Source organism: Oenanthe melanoleuca, chromosome 1 (genome assembly GCF_029582105.1).
Source record: "Oenanthe melanoleuca isolate GR-GAL-2019-014 chromosome 1, OMel1.0, whole genome shotgun sequence".
Lineage (NCBI taxonomy): Eukaryota > Metazoa > Chordata > Aves > Passeriformes > Muscicapidae > Oenanthe > Oenanthe melanoleuca.
This window is the reverse complement of record NC_079333.1, coordinates 93,094,760-93,111,066: the sequence shown is the minus strand read 5'-3', so window position 1 is coordinate 93,111,066 and position 16,307 is coordinate 93,094,760. Positions and strand designations below refer to the sequence as shown.

The 16,307-nt window shown below is 37.7% G+C and overlaps 1 protein-coding gene across 2 annotated transcripts in view; it reads left to right on the top strand.

Annotated features, from left to right (window-relative positions):
- ARHGAP6 (Rho GTPase activating protein 6) overlaps positions 1-16,307 on the top strand; it is a 302,154-nt gene that overhangs the window by 269,101 nt on the left and 16,746 nt on the right. For both annotated transcript variants that reach the window (XM_056497746.1, XM_056497757.1), the window contains exons 4-8: positions 1,632-1,888; positions 6,228-6,423; positions 9,416-9,471; positions 13,188-13,338; positions 14,567-14,715. In XM_056497746.1, the coding sequence (XP_056353721.1) occupies positions 1,632-1,888; positions 6,228-6,423; positions 9,416-9,471; positions 13,188-13,338; positions 14,567-14,715 (809 nt within the window). The remainder of the gene's footprint in view (positions 1-1,631; positions 1,889-6,227; positions 6,424-9,415; positions 9,472-13,187; positions 13,339-14,566; positions 14,716-16,307) is intronic.

Below are 16,307 nucleotides of genomic sequence, written 5' to 3'. Positions count from 1 at the left end.
TTCATTGGGAAGATAATTCAGAACAGTAAAAAAAATAATATTCATACTGTCATAATTTAGTAGACACACTCTGCTGAGTACAGGAGGGAAAGGTCTAACTGAACTGAAACTGGCAATCCCTGCATTGCTTGATATCTGTGTGATGATGTTCTTTCTTGTCATAAATTAAATGCAGATGGTTTTAGGTGTCATTGTACTCGTAGGTCACCTCCAGAGCTTCTTGATATATGAGGCTCTGCTTCCTGATTTAGTTTTGTCTGGCCACCAAAGTTAATTCATGTCTTAACATTTCATGCTTCTAAAGAGCAGGAATGTTTCTACCCAAACAGAGCAACGGGCTGTTGTTACTCTAGTGTGATAGACCAGTAGTGTCCTCATTCAAGATCCTTAAAATATCCACTTCTTTTCAATGCCTTACTTTATTGCAAATCCAGATGGAAGTGTCATCAAAGACTCAGTCTGACTTAACATCCCAGGAGGAATTTTAGCCTTTAATTATGTACATGTTTGTGGCAAAAGAGAAGTACAGTATGTAAGAATTTTTATGTGCTTTTTTTTTATAATTTCTTTTTTGATGCTTAAAGAAATTTGATTTTAATCTCTGGTGCTTTATTTATTCCTGATATGATCATGTCTGAAGCTGGAACCTAGTAGAAATGACACTCATTTTCACCAGGGTGAACAGCATCAATAGCTATTTTTTTCATTTCTTTTGAGCACAATCCAGTTCTAGCTTTGCTTCAGCTAATCTCAGATAGATCTGATTTGAAGATTTTTGATGATAATTTCATTTCTGGTGATTGATTCACTGTAAAACATTTTTCTATTTTGTAAAATATTTAAGTATTTTACTTTGAGACCTGAGATATATGCTGGTTTTGTACATTGCAGTTATATTGATGTGAGATAGGAAGTTCTTTTTCTTAATCGGGACAAACATGTTCTCCTGTATTTCCATTTGCTTTTTTACTGTTACAAAGGAACTTTATACTGATGCACCACTATTAAAAAAGTTTAATCTTACCAGTATTTAAAACAGTATAGTACTTGTTTAAATTTAAAACTATATCCTTGAAGGCTTAGTGTGAGTGGTGAATGTACTTCGAGGCTCTCTGTGCAGGTAGATTCATACTGTTCTGAACTGTGAAACCCGTGCACGTGCTGGGACCCCTTGGCTCTGATGCCCCACAGCACTTATGAGAATGGAGCCTGGTGAAGGGATCTGAAACGTGAGAGAGAGTTTTGGCACAGTCCAACAAGGCTCCCCATCTCAGGATGGTTACCAGAGCTTCTGATGCCCCTCTGCACCATCTACATGTAACCAGAAGTGCCTGACTTCAGTTACTTTTGGTAAAAGTTAACATCTTAATTAGATCAGATCTCAAGTGATTTTCCAAGATTCTGTGCAGTGTATCTTGCATTATGTGAGTAGAAATATGATTCAGATATCATGTGCTACAATTACCTGGCACTGTTTTTATTATTATTGAGTCCAATACTTCCTTGGAATTACTATATATTAAAAGGGAGTTCAGATTGTTTTTTTTTACCAATGTAAGAGTTAATTCTTTTTGTACTAAATAAATATCAGATGTTTGGTAACTATTAGGGGTTTGTTGTTGTTGTTGCAGAATTTATTCCCCAGGCTTTTGGAATGCCTTTGTCTCAAGTGATTGCTAATGACCGGGCCTACAAGCTCAAGCAAGACTCTCAGAGAGATGAGCAAAAAGATGTTTCAGATTTTGTGGCCTTTCTCTTGCCATTCGGAGCTAAAAGACAGAACAAAGAACTTTCAAGCAGTAACTCATCTCTCAGCTCGACGTCAGAAACTCCCAACGAATCCACTTCCCCGAACACGCCCGAGCCAGCGCCGCGAGCCAGGAGGAGGGTAAGTAGGCACATCCCGCTGGGCCTGGGAGTCTGGAGGTCTAGATGGACCAGGAAAAACCTGCAGTGTGTGTGGACTGTGGAGCACTTTTTGTTCCAATAGTGGTCTTTTTCACATGGAAGTCAGCCTCATCAACATCAGAAAACTTAACTGTAGTGGGAATCTTCTGCTGCTGATGATGGTGGGAAAAGATGATATATACTCTGAGTCTGTAACAGATTGCAAAGAAGCAGAGATTATCTAGAAGTCTTCCTGTTTGCTCCCTTTATCTATCTCCTTCTATCTAACTCTTTTAGATTTAATAAATTCCATCTGTCTTCAACCTCATCTTTTCAGCAGGGAAAGTCTAAACCTATGTGTTTGGTATTTATGGGTATAATTATTTTAATCTAGCTCTAACCTGATAATAAATCTGGCTATTAATCCCTATCCTTACATTAATAAAAATCTTCATGGCCTAACCCATATCATACCCTCTATGGTAAGAAGGTGTCAGACTAGATTTGACCCAGGGTCTTTGATGGATGTTTCTGCATGCAGGCTATGAAGATGCCTTTGACAGCAAAACACAGAATAGTGGGTTTGGGTTGAATATTAATCTACATGTAAAATTAATCATTTTTTTAGCATATTTCCTTGTAAATAAGTTTTATGCATATTTCCTTGTAAATAAGTTTTATGCTCTGAACTTTCCAGTTGTACAGTTAGTAAACGTTTTTCTTTTGTTACCATGGAATAGAGGTTCTAGACTGCTTTTTGGTTTTATTTGCAATGGAGGGAGAAAAAAGATTGCATAATAAAATACTTTGAATAAAACCCCTTTTAAGAAATCTGAGCCAGAACTGAGGTACAAGAACAGACTCTGGAAAATAAGATAATTTCTTAAGAACCTCACCTTTTTTCATACTTAGGATAAAACGTTCTTCATAGAAATTCTCTGTTGGGCTCTTCAAACCAGGGTTTAAGAGGAATGGAACTGGAGTAAATTGCAAAATGGAGAGAAGGCAGAAGGCAGGTCATTGGAGCTCTTTGTGTCTGCTGAAGCTTGAAGTGTCTATATTCTGTCTTCAAAACTGAAAGCATGATGCTTGCAGTTTTGTATATGCATTAATACACGTTTCTTGGTCTGTGCCAACCATATGAACAGGCATTTGTGTTCCCACAAAATGCAAAGTAGCTTGACTAAGTGTATGGGAAAACCCATGAACTTCTTTCAGAATTTGGCAGTCAGTGACAAAAAATGAAAGTTCACTGTATATACTCATTGGCTTCAGAACCTTTTCTTCATAGGAGAGAAATAACTCATGTTCAGAGTTGAATCATCCGCTGCTCTCTTAACAAAGTGTGAGAAGATTTCTGACTTTCATTTGTCCAATGAGCAAACAGAAGAATGTGGATCCTTTAGTACATCCATAGAGATCCATCAGGACCAACTTCCTAGAAGCTGAGGGACGGTTTTGCTTGTTTTGTTTGGATAGTTGGTTGGTTTTAGAAGTATTTTTTTGTCAATAATAGCATTGCAGCTTTCAGAGTGCAGAATTGGAGCCTTTAGTCTATTGGAGCCTTTAGTATGACATGAGGGAGCTGGCATTTCCTCTAGGGAATGAACTCAGCTAATTCACTTTATGAATTTGCAATTTTTTGTCATTAATATAAACTCATATCCTATATCTTGTCTGTCTTTATAATTCTGTTTATCAGTGCACTTACTCCTCTACCCCGAGCTTATTTAGGGGATGGTAAGGAGGGCACCTTTTATCTCTTGGCCACCATTGCACTGTTTGTTTTCAACTGGCAAATTCCTACAAAAACCCTAAATAATTATTTGTTAGTGCATGCAACTGACACAACCAATTTAGCATAAAAATTGTGCACAGACACTTGGAGTGCAGTCCTTTTAAACTTAAACTGGAGGGGTTGTTTATCATTGCACCGTTAACTTCTTTGCAACTGTGTCATTCACTTCTTTGTATTTCAGTGAGTCTTCAAACACTCAGCTGACACTTTCAATAAGAGAAGGTAATGCTGGCTGCAGATCTCATAGTGTGAGTGCTGTGGTTCTCTCTCCTCCAGCAGCTTGACAAAAGTCACTGTCACTGCATTTTCTGTGTAGGATTTTTGCCCAGCAGTTGGAGATTCAGACTTTAAATTCCACTTTGGTTGGTATCCATTATGTGCAAAGGTAATGCCTGGTAGATGGAACTTGATTCTCTTTAGTTGCTGGGCACTGCAGTTCAGGTATCTCAGTGTGTGTGTTACTAGACCTGGAGCAGTGGGCAGGGGTGTGCACAGTCTCCTCCACTGCTCCTCAGCAGTCAGGTAGGTCTGTCTGAGCCCAGACTAAGAGGTCTGCCTGAGTTTGAGCTGGACCTGTGGAGTATGTTGGTAATGTTTTCCTTTGTAAAATCAGGGCTGGCCTGGACTTGGTATTGCCAAGCAGTGACTTCAGTCACTGAACTCAAGGTCACTCTTCCTAAAGCCAGCTCAGTGTGCTGGTTAATCCACAATTTTGATAGAATGCCCAAGGAGCACGTTGAACCATGTATTTGCATCTATTTTAGGGGTCTGAATCCGATTTAAGTGACTCTAATAATGATTCATGAGGATGCTTTGCAGACAGGAAAGGACCAGTAAAGGCAGGATATAAAGGCAAGCACCTATCACACAGGGGCTTCAGTGGTGAGGGTGGGGTTAGGATTTTCATTGTCAATTGGTTCATTTGATGTTTGGAATGCCAAACTCTTAATTAAAATAAAAATATCATTCAGTTGGAATTTTACACACATGGATCATAGCCAGAGGTTCTTGTTTGTTTTGGAGGGGTTTTTTATTTGTGTTTTTGTTTCCTGTTGGCAGGAAATGGTAAAAGGAATCAAGCAGATGTACTTTTGAGAGACACCAGAAATAAAGGTTAAAAGTTGCATTCTAAAGGATCTAGTAATTGTTTATAGTAATGTGGGTAAAAAGAATCTAGAAACTTCACTGTACTTCACTTATACATCTGCCGTGAGTTACAAGAAACAGAACTAATCCTGATAAGTTAAATTGGGTTTTTTTAAGGTATTATGAACTAGAAATTTATCAATGAGTTTGAAATCTTGGTGGACTTTTTGTGAGTTTTGCCTATGAGTTGAAAATCTTCATAAAGTTCAGTTGGCTAGGCTGATGGAACAAAATAGAGCTTGAAATTCCCTTGTAAGAAATTGTATAGTTCTCATTTAATAGATTTAGACTTCTGACTAGCAGTCTATAAATTACCTTTCAGCAGAACAGTGTGCTTCCAACAAACTATAGTTGTCAGAAAAGTTTTGAGTAGGAATTTACATTTTCTTTATTATTTCTTAGGACAACATGCTGTATCCCTGTACAGTACATTCTGTGTTGTGGTAAAATTTATGCTTTGTTTCAGAAAGAAAAAAATTAGTTTGCAACAGATATTTTAATAGTAGTAAAAACTGAAATTTTTCTTTGTGTTTTATTATTATTGTAAGATTACATGTATCCTAGAATGTTTTTGCCTCATAATTTTAATAAGAATTGAGAGAAATGGTAATTTTCAAGTGACAGTAATCTTGTGCTTTGAAAAAAAAAGTCTTGTTTTTCAAGTGTAAAAATTGAAATACACCATAAACCTCCTGCTGCTTGTGCTGCTTTATCCTTTACAGACTGCTTGAACCTCTGCACCTTGCTGTAATACAAACCTGGCTTTCAAAGCTTTTAATGGAATTTTAATGATTTTAAAATATTAAGATATGTGAAAGAGAATTATTTTTAAAATATTACTCCTCAACTACTTTGGTTTATCTTTAATCTGTGATAGAGTGGGATTATTTCAAACTCCACAGCTGTATGTATTTGTGATATTAACTGTTAACTGTATATGGTGCATGGTTGTAAATCATTTTGCATAAATTTCAGTGATACAATGGTCCAAGCTACAGAAGAAGTAGGCAATAAGATTTTAAAATATCTGTATGTCTCCATGCACATGAATACAGTACTGCTGAGGTGCACCCACAGACCATGATTCATCCTTGCCCCCCAGTATGTGCAGGCTTACAACAGTAAAAAGATGGAGCAAATGAGAGGAAAGCATTTCATTCTTTCAGCATTTTAATTTATATTCATTGTAATATGAGAATATGAAAACATTGGTACCGTAGTGATTTTTCCCATCCATTACACTGGTATTATAGCTTCATTAATTTATAAAAATGTTATAGTGAACTGTGTTTTTATATTAGTTTGCTTAAAGTACAGTAGGCAGAAGTCTTTGTTGGGCATCCTGTGATGCTGAGGTTCCCCAGCCCTGCTGATCATTCGTGTGTGTATTTTGCAGGGCGCGATGTCTGTGGACTCTATTACAGACCTTGATGACAATCACTCAAGGCTGTTGGAGGCTCTCCAGCTCTCTTTGCCAGCAGAAGCCCAGAGCAAGAAAGAAAAGGCAAGAGATAAGAAACTAAGCCTGAACCCTATTTACAGGCAGGTCCCCCGGCTTGTAGATAGTTGCTGCCAGCACTTGGAAAAGCATGGTAAGAATATTTTGTTTTCCCAGGAGTGGCAGATGTATTTTTACTATAATATAAATAAATGCCTATTTTGAGAAGTAAGTGTATGCTTCCATTTACAAGGACATCTTTGAAAGCTAGACATTTTCTCTCCTGTTTTGCCTCTTGTTAAAAATACTGTCTCACAAGTAATTCTGTACATGATAACTTCCCAAACTGAAGAGCTCTGCTACAATCTTGTAAAACTGGCCCATAGAGCACAGGGATAGAGGCTTTTCTTGGAGGTCACTCACCTTGTACTGGGATGCTCAGCTCTCCAGAAATGGCTCTTCACATCCCACAGTTTGCCTGTACCATCAGAATAAAAAGTCTGAAATGTGCCAGTCAGTCTGGAGCCATTCTTCACAACCAGTGGATCTTAAAGTTTGAGATCTAGATGAGCTATTTATGCTAGTAGTGCATGACTTTTGATATTTGAGGATGGGGGCTCAGAGTAAGAAAGAATTCCATTCTAAATACATATTAAGCTCCAAGAAGCCTCTTCCTCTTCACTGCAAGGCTTGAAGGCTGTATACTCAGTTTGTCTCTGGCTTGATTCCTCCTGACCAGCCTCAGGCTCAGGGCTGCACTCTCCAAAGGAAATTACAAACTCCTTGCAGTATTCTTCTTGTGTGCTCGTGATTGTCCAGACACAAGCCTCCCACAGCTTTACATACTGCAGAAACAATAGTCAATCTAGGTATCTGCTCACCATCTCTGCCAATCTATCTTAGCCTTGTAAAGCTTTTTAATGATAGTTGAAATAACTTGGCCACAGCAAGGTGGAGTGATCACATGGCCAGATAATCAACAAACCATAAAATAATGGTGATTGTAACAGCAAATTATGTATTTGGTGTTAATTTCACCAGCAAGTAATCATTTACTAACTCTGAATGAAAGGCTTTTGCAGGTGAGGGACTGCAATTTAAACAACCATGCTGAGCTTTCATAATTCATAACTGAAACCTGTCTTTCTTACAAATATATAAAGGAATATTGCAAAAGGTAGTCACTGTTAGTCTTTTACAGAGATTAGATACCATGGCTGACAAGTAAGTATGGGATTGTTAAGTTTGAGATGAATGGCTTCCATCCCTTTAAGCAAAGGTAGCTGAGTTTGGAGAACATAAAAGTATCTGAGTCAGCCAAAAAGCCATCCAGTTGAGTATCATTTGGATAATGTGATTTTTAGGTTGCCTGGTCATCTGTGATAAATTTTTTAAACCTCTTAATGCACTGTCATAACAAAGTTGTTTTCTATATGATGCTGTTTACGGAAATATTTGAAGTTTCCTTTTAAAGGAAATTTATGACGGGTTATTGTGCATTGTTTAAGAGTAATTTATAAAGTGCCACAGTGCAATAATCTGATATAATCTGGGGTAAATTCTTCATTTTTCAATTTCATCTGCTGTCCACAAGAAACTGAGAGAAGTTTAAAGATAGTAGAAGATGGACACTGTAGCAACATCATTCCAGTCTATATGATGCACCAAGTTGCTGATTCTGAAAATACTTGCCTATATGCATAAGTCCTTTTTCTGCAACAAATCACCAGCAGTTTCTGATTAATGATTTAAAGGAAAATTCTAAGCATTATATGACAAAAATTGGTTATGTTTTTAGACATTAATGCCCCTGTCCTTATCCCTGTTTTCCCTGGGATCCTGTCCCAGAGATAAAAAGGTCTGGCTTTCTGTAGACCTGAAGTGTAGAATGAACACTGTATGTTTATGTAAGAACAGGTAACCATCCTGCAGGTTTTGCCCAATGTGTGTAATCTCCATCTCAAATGATTCCTTGCCAGTGTTCCTGGGTTTGCTAAATGATGGTCCATCTAATTTTCTGTTAATCAAAGAGAGAAGATTTAAAAAGAGATTTTTATGTTATGTTGAGACTAAAAATTAAAAAGCAGAATCCTATCTGAATTTTTCTGAAGATCTGCAACTCCAAATACTTCTCAAGGTGACACATCTCCAGCAAGCAAGTGTAGCCTAATGGCTGTCAAAAGGCATTTGTCTCACAAGGTAATTTTACATCTCCTCTATGTCAGTAGAGATTAGAGCTGCAGAGTAGCCCTTGTTAGACCATAAACTTCCAGGTTTTTAGATAATTTCATCCCTTTTGAAAAAGTGTATAACTGTGTAAAATTATATTATGTACACAGGTCCTTAAGGCTCGAAAATTTCCACTCACATTGTTAGTGCTAAAGAGCATGTCACCTCTCAAATTTTATAGGCCCTATTAACCTGCAAGATATGCCCATTTGAGAACCATATTATCATTTGTTGTATTTATAGTGGCTTTTTGCAGGGCTAGAAGAAAGTTTGAACTGAGGTTTTATGAAACAGGGAGCAACACCAATTTCCTAATCAAAGTCTAAATGACACACTTTGTTTAAAGTAAAACAATGCTTCTTTATAGCTTTCCCTCTATATAATACCTTATAAACTGCACACAACTCCCAGTTGAAGTTCTTCCCTCTCATAGTCTACCTGAGGGCCCAATTTATGTATCCCTGAAGGACACTCTCAACTTTGTCTTGACAGGAACTTTAGAGCCAGTGAGCCAAATACCAGCTTTATCCTATCTCCAAATGCACAGCTCAATGCCCATGTATTTACTTGTTTTACTGCCTGTTTCCTTTGATGTCAGTCCTGGAAATTGCACCTCCAAACCCTGAGCAGTGCCTCAGTCTCTCATAGCAGTGGCACTACCAAAGTGGCATCACAGGAAATGTCACAGAGATGCCATTTTGCAGGTTAAGTGTGATCCTTAAAAAAACCAGTGGATAGCTTCTTAATTACAACTGAATCTGCATCAATATGGTAAGTACATGTTTGTTGAGAAATATGTTGCTTTTTATTATTTATTCTTATAAGTACACACATAGGTCAGAATGCTTCGGTTCAATGCAATATACAGGAGAAAAAATTAAACAATAAAATAGTGCTATGATGTGTTACACTTGCAGGTCTCCAGACAGTAGGAATATTCAGAGTTGGAAGCTCAAAAAAGAGAGTAAGACAGGTGAGTGGATATGGATATGGTTTTCTTTCATCAGCTATGATACAAACAAATCTGATTCCTTTTGTTGTGTTTTCTTCCCCATCTGTAGCATGGTGAAATTTAGGTTTTCTGGGTCAGTGACTTTACTGATTTTTTTATGGCTCATAAAAGGCCATTTCCAGTATCTTTTACATCTGGTGAAATCCTTGTCAGGTTCTCAGCAGGCTAACAGTCTCTGTCTGTTTTGCTCTGCAAAAGTAGCACAGGGTTGGAGATCCAAATAAACTACAGTGAAGAAATTTTCCAAAGGTCACACTGCAGGGGAAAAAAAATCTTGGCTGTTTGTTTCATCTCAGAAACAGCTGAAGCTCCCAAAGTAAACTCAAACTGTAAATCTTTTTTGGAAAACTCACGGTATGAGAAAACATGCAAGTACAGAACAATCTCTTTGACCCTAAGATTGCTGCTCCTAAATATCACATTTCTTTTACCTCTGCTGCTCTTCAAGGTCAGAACAGACCCTTCCAAGTCTTAGTCTCAGTCAAATTATGAAAAAGAAAAGGTAGTGTACAATTAGGTTCCAGAGATGAAGTCAAATGTGGGTATTGGCTCCTAAGTATACCTACCTAGATATTGCACTGCTATTCCCAGAAGCTGGGAATACATATTGAATTAGAGCAGTGGAGAACAGTGGTTAGTGTTTGCATGATGCATAAGGAGGGGATGAAAAATTACAGAGGAATACCCTTCCCATGAAGTTAAGACCAAAAATATCAGACAGAAAAGAAAGCAAAAGAAAGCTTGACTCCATCTGATCCCAGAAGTTATAGTTCTTTGCAAAAAACTGTAAAAACTTAATAGTGTAATGTTTTATCATTCTGGAAAGTCACCTTGAATAGCTAAATTGAACTGATTTTGGCTGGTAGGACAGTATACCCTACTGAATTGTAGCTCATTCTCCAGCAGTTTCTATTCCTGAGTAGCTGGTGTAACACTAAGCCAAAAAAAAATCTGCAGAGGCAGTTTTCAGATCAACACTGAACTGGATAAAAGTATTGAAGTTTCCTCACATTTGCATTGCAAGCATTAGGGTTAAAACATACATTATCATTTAGGGATGGGTACAATTGCATCATATGTCTGAGGAAAAAGCAGAGAGCTTCTATCATTCACTTGTAAACTAAGCCTTACTTTGAACATCTATGACTTTCACCACTTCTTCTTTTACTGTGTTTTCAAAAGGTGAAGAAATCAAGAGATTTGGGTATCTCTGTTTTTCATTACTTGGACTAATTTATTGAACTAGGTAAACCGATGGATTTCATTAAACAACAAGGAAGCATCAGCTTGGCCCTTGTGATTACAGTAATAAATGTTGTCAACATGAACACGTGGGAAAGTCTGGGTTCAATTAAAATTCCACTCATTTTCTGAGCCATAGAAAGCCAAACCCAGCACTCAGATTTTGGTGTGCTTTTGCAGCTGTTCATTAGTTTTTCTTGTGTAGAAAGCAAGCATATTTTGTTTTCCTTTCTTCCCCAGTTAGAAAATGTCCTGTTTCCACTGTAGTTTGTTGCAGTAAATACATAAGTAAGTAGATGCATGTGCCAGCAGGGTTTTTGATTGGTGACCAAGAAAAGAAAATCTAGAACACGTGCATCTCTTGCAAACCTTCTCTGTCATGTTCAGTGGGGTGTAGGACAGAGATTCCCAAGCTCATGTTCCCAAGCATCATGAGATTCTCAAGCTCAGGATGGATCATCAGGATGCCAGGTGCTATCTTGTGCCTGGAACAGATGCTCCAGCAGAGCATTGTTGCCAAGGTTGGGGTTGGCAACCCTTGATGCTGGGCCTGGTGACATCATGGCAGCTTCAAGCCTGAGGATAAGGAGTGAAATAGCTGGAGCTCTGCTCTCCTATCCCCCCTTCCAGCACAGATGCCCCCATCTCTCATATAATAAGATTCATTAAGATGCTTTAGTTCACTGCCTTGATCTTCCAAAAGTCTGAAAACATTCCATGTGAATGGAACCTGAAAGACTTAAAGTTGAGGTGTACAATATACAGTTTTAACAACCATGATACCTGGGCCTGAAATGTGGCCACATCTCACCAAAGCTTCTATGATATTTTGCCGCTTAGAACATCTCTGTAGGTCTCACAGGATATCAGATCACAAGTGCCATATTCAAGACTGTAACAGCAGTTTATGATTTAGCCAGCCGTTTGGAAAGTCTGAATTCCTGATGCAGTGCTAATGGGTTTCCTCAGCTGCTTTCAGGCACTTAAGTGCAGAAACAATCTTCTGGATTGAGGTAATTTATGGTGCTCCACAGGGATGTTCTGCATTCTTCACCAGTCTGGAGAGTAGAATTAAGTTGGGAATGAAGTACCCAAGTTGGCACTGGAAAATCTTTGACCATAAACCAAAGAACAATATTAGATAAAGAACATATTCTGGTCTTCATAGCATAATTACTCATTATTAATAATGACTGATATAAATAATGGTAAAAGTAATCCTAATAAATTAGAATTGAGGCACTGGTTTTTAATTAATACCTGTCACACCCATTATGAAAGCACAGTCTTAGCTGAAAAAAAAGATTTTCACACTGAACACACTCAGGATAGATTTGCATGTGATCAAAATTTGCCACAAATTATCACAGACATATCATTTGCTTGTGACTGAGCTTCTTTCCTCTCTTTGGTATGTTTGTAATATTCCCGGTGAAGAAATCTGATACCTCAGATTTCTTTGTTTATAAGATTTGTCTGTAGTCACTCTCTGAGAAAACAGGTGTGACATTGTTATACCTCATAATGATAGCAAAGCTACACATTTTTTTCTACAAAATAGTATTAAAACCTCTTGACTGTTTTCAAAATAAAAAAAAAAAAAAGAGTAAAAGGTGAAGCTGTCAAGCTGAGGAAAGTATTCTGCTCGTGGTGCTGGAAAATCCCTCCAGAAGGGCAGGTTTTTACCTTTTCCTAAGGTATCTTGAATTTGGGAGAGGGTTTTCTTCTGCCTTTGGGAAGTGTGATGCCTTTGAACAATACAGAATTTGTCTGAGGACCAAAGCAGAGAAAAAATATAGCAGTACCTTGTAATGATGTTAGCTTGCTGTTTATGAACTCTGTAATGATCATTACTTAATGAGTATAACTAAATTTAGAAGGCAAAACGAGGTGTGTGTGAAGGAATGCTGTGAAGTCTTAGTGAACCTGTCTGCTTGCTACCTATCTTTACATACAGCCTTAAATGGCAAGAGAAATGTGAATTCGGTGGATATTAACATGATCTTACTAATAATGTTTTTCTACAAAATCATAAATGTTACAAAATGCAATTTTAGTCTTTCTGGTTCCAGGGACAATGCAGTTATGTGATATGGCCTGGCTTGTCATTTTCCTTATTCTCTGTGGTTTCTGCCTTTGCTATGAATCTTGCATTTCTGCAAAAATGGACTTGAATTAATGTTTTCATACAAGAGTTTCATATATTAGCTGGGAAAAAAACCTGTATTTTATTACAATCTGGTACAAGCCTAAAGTTAGGTATTATGGAATAAGCAGCAATTAGATATGAATTATATCTTTGACCTTACCAAAGACTAGTCATGCTCAATCTTGAAAGTGAAAATGAGCAAATCTGCTTCTTAAAAGGTTTTCTGTGTTGGGGTGTATTAACTGGGACAAGCAGTGACTGTGGTTTTCTCTCATGTTTTTTGCAGTTACGTGAAGAGTTTGACCGAGGCGTAGATGTTGTATTAGATGAAGAGCACAGCATTCACGATGTTGCTGCCTTGTTAAAGGAATTTCTGCGTGACATGCCTGACCCACTTCTCACCAGAGAGCTTTATACACCTTTCATCAACACTCTCTGTGAGCTCTACGACATCTTGATTTATCAGTTTTCAAAAGCTGATTTGTTTGAATTCTTTGATCTCTACTAATAGCCTTCTTTTATTCTCTTATTATGAATGCTCTGGCCTTGATTTGCTCCAAATATTTGTATAATACACTATAAAGTATATAGTATATTCTAATATGCAATAGTGAATAGAATAGAATAGAATAGAATAGAATAGAATAGAATAGAATAGAATAGAATAGAATAGAATAGAATAGAAATAATACAGTATATTCTTTAGTATGAATTTACTGGGGTCTCTTCATGTTTTTTATAGTGTATAAGAATAATTCAGAAAACTAGAGCAAGAAGGATTTCACTAACTATACATATTTTTGCGTTTGTAAGAATGGAATTCATGTTATCTATTAAAACCTGACCCTGTCATTGATCCAGCAATGCCAGGTAACAGACTCCAATTTGAATCCTCATATCTTAAAATTTGTAGATCTGTGCACTGACCAAAGTTCCAGCTTGGCTTCAAAAATTCAAGTTTCTTCATAGTTAATGATTCTCAAAGCCATCAAATTAAGTACTCCCAATTGTTTTGCCTAAGACCCAAGTGCAGACTCTAAGGGATTTTGGAGAAAGTAAAGCTGGAGTTTTCAAGCTTAAGCAGCTACCTGGTATATGTTCTTCAGATGCTTTCTAACCCTCATGTTTGAGATCCTGCTTCTGTCCCACCATTGCCACTGGCTACCATTTAGATGGTTCAAGTGGTGGTGGTGGTAGCAGAATGTCCTTTATTTCTCTGGCTGCTTTTCCAATCTCCTGGTACTTCTGCAAATTGAAAAACTGTAAGAAAACTGGTTAAAAATGGCTAAAGCATAAACCTGACTGGAATGCTTGACAGCTACTGTATATACCTGTAGCTATACCTAAATGAATGGAGTAAGAAAAGTAAGCAGAATATTTGAGTCCAGTAACAGTGATGGAGTGTAAAACATGGATTTTGCTCTCTTATAGGTTAAGAAAAATCCTGTGAACTTGTGAGCAAAACATTGACCAACTAAGGCAAAAGTCCCATAGTAGTAGTTCTTACAGTTTTGATGTTTCCTTAGAGTTTTCTCATTTTCTTCTGATGTTTTAAGGAAAATATTTCTTAAACAAAGCTATTCCTATGGATTGGAAACAGTATATTTGTTCTGCTTTTAGGTTAGTTGGAGTGATTTTCTTAGAACGTATTTTTTCCCCTCTTAGTATTAGAGCCAGATGAACAGCTCAGCACCTTACAGCTTCTCATTTATCTTCTACCTCCTTGTAACTGCGATACCCTTCACCGGCTGCTGCAGTTCCTCTCCACAGTGGCTGGCCATGCAGAAGACACCAGAGACAAGGATGGCCAAGAGGTAAGTCCTGGTCACTTGTGTCCTTGGACTTTGCTTAATTCATGGTTTGAAAAGAAGTCTTTAAAGCCTTGAAACATACACAATAGTGGCATATCCCTGAAAGGTGGGAGAGACTTTGTCTATTTGCCTGCACTTCTGCCATTTGTTTACTATGTTCTTAGGGCTGTGAAGGTTTAATTTTTTGTATGACTTAATCAGTAAAGCATCTACCACTTCCTTTGGGAGATTCAGTGTACCAGCCTTGCTGTCAAGAACATCTAATGTCATCCATCCTTCCCCTGCTGCCTTGTTTTATCTCATTATATTCTATGGGAAAAGTACTCAAAAAAGGTCAGGCATGCAAGGATATACTTTTTAGTTTTCTTTTCATTCTCTGTTGTTGCTTTTTGTATGACTTTTGGACATCACAATTCATTTCTTGGTTCTCTTCACTTCCTTCTGTGCCTTGGGTAGGGAAAAATAAAAAACAGGACAGAAACTCCAGGTTTATCCTTGCAACTGACAGACCTCATCACTACCTGGAGTCAGGCTTCATCTTTGCCTGTTTTCTTTCTGATCTCCTTAACTGTTGCAGTCTGAAGCAGATTCAGTGGAGAGTTTGATGTGCACTCACCCCACAGAGAGAAGAATGCCCACAGCTGTGGGGCTGAGCTCTAGCCCTGAGCATTCTCACATCTGCACCTGTGCCCATTCACACCAGAGAGAACCTGAAAATCCAGGCTTCCCCTTTCCTGCCAAGGAAGTGCTTGAACTAGTAGGCTGCTGTGCAAAAGGAGGCAACTCTGTTAACTGAATAAAATGGATATAGTCTGTCAGTGCTTGACAAAAATATACTGGCTTGTCTGTGGAAGGACTTCTCAGTCCTCTGAATGGCAGCACAGATTACTTCCGAGACTCTTAGGAAACTCCTCAAGAATTTTGTCTTCCAGATGGGAAATCCTGCTGGTTTTGTCCAATTTGGATGCTTTTTGCAGTTGTCCAATTTTAAGAATCAGCACTTTGAGACTTATTTTTGCCAAATTTCTGCCTCAGATCTTAACTTCCAGTAATTCCATCTTTACAAGTCCTAACTTCCAGTGTTGTATGTGACTTCAAGGCCTATTTAACTTTTAAATCCACTTTAAATGCTATTATTTTTGTTTTCAGCAAGGAGCTGTTAAAAAAACTATATCACTGTGATGGAAAGCATTTAGAAAGAGCAGCCTGTAACAGTTTTACTGTGCTTAAAAGCAAAGCATGTATAAGCCAGCTAAGGTCATGTTCCCCCTGGTCCAAAGAGTTCTCTGTTGGTTCAGGAGTGTACCCAAGAGGATCTTATTGCAGGGCTAGGAGATCCTGCTTAACAGAATTGATTTGGCTCAACCATTGTACATCAGCTTTGCCACAGGTATTTTGGCAAGGCAAATTTATGTAAGCTATCTTGACAGAATTCTAAGCATCAGGAATATTACGTGCAACTGGATACCTTTTATAGATAATACAGTATTCTGCTCACAATTATTTAAGCTATTTATGAAGAATTAAGTGAATGAAGGCATACAGAGCAAGAGAAAGTATTTCATCAGACTGTTTGCTATCGTTGGAAGGTAAAC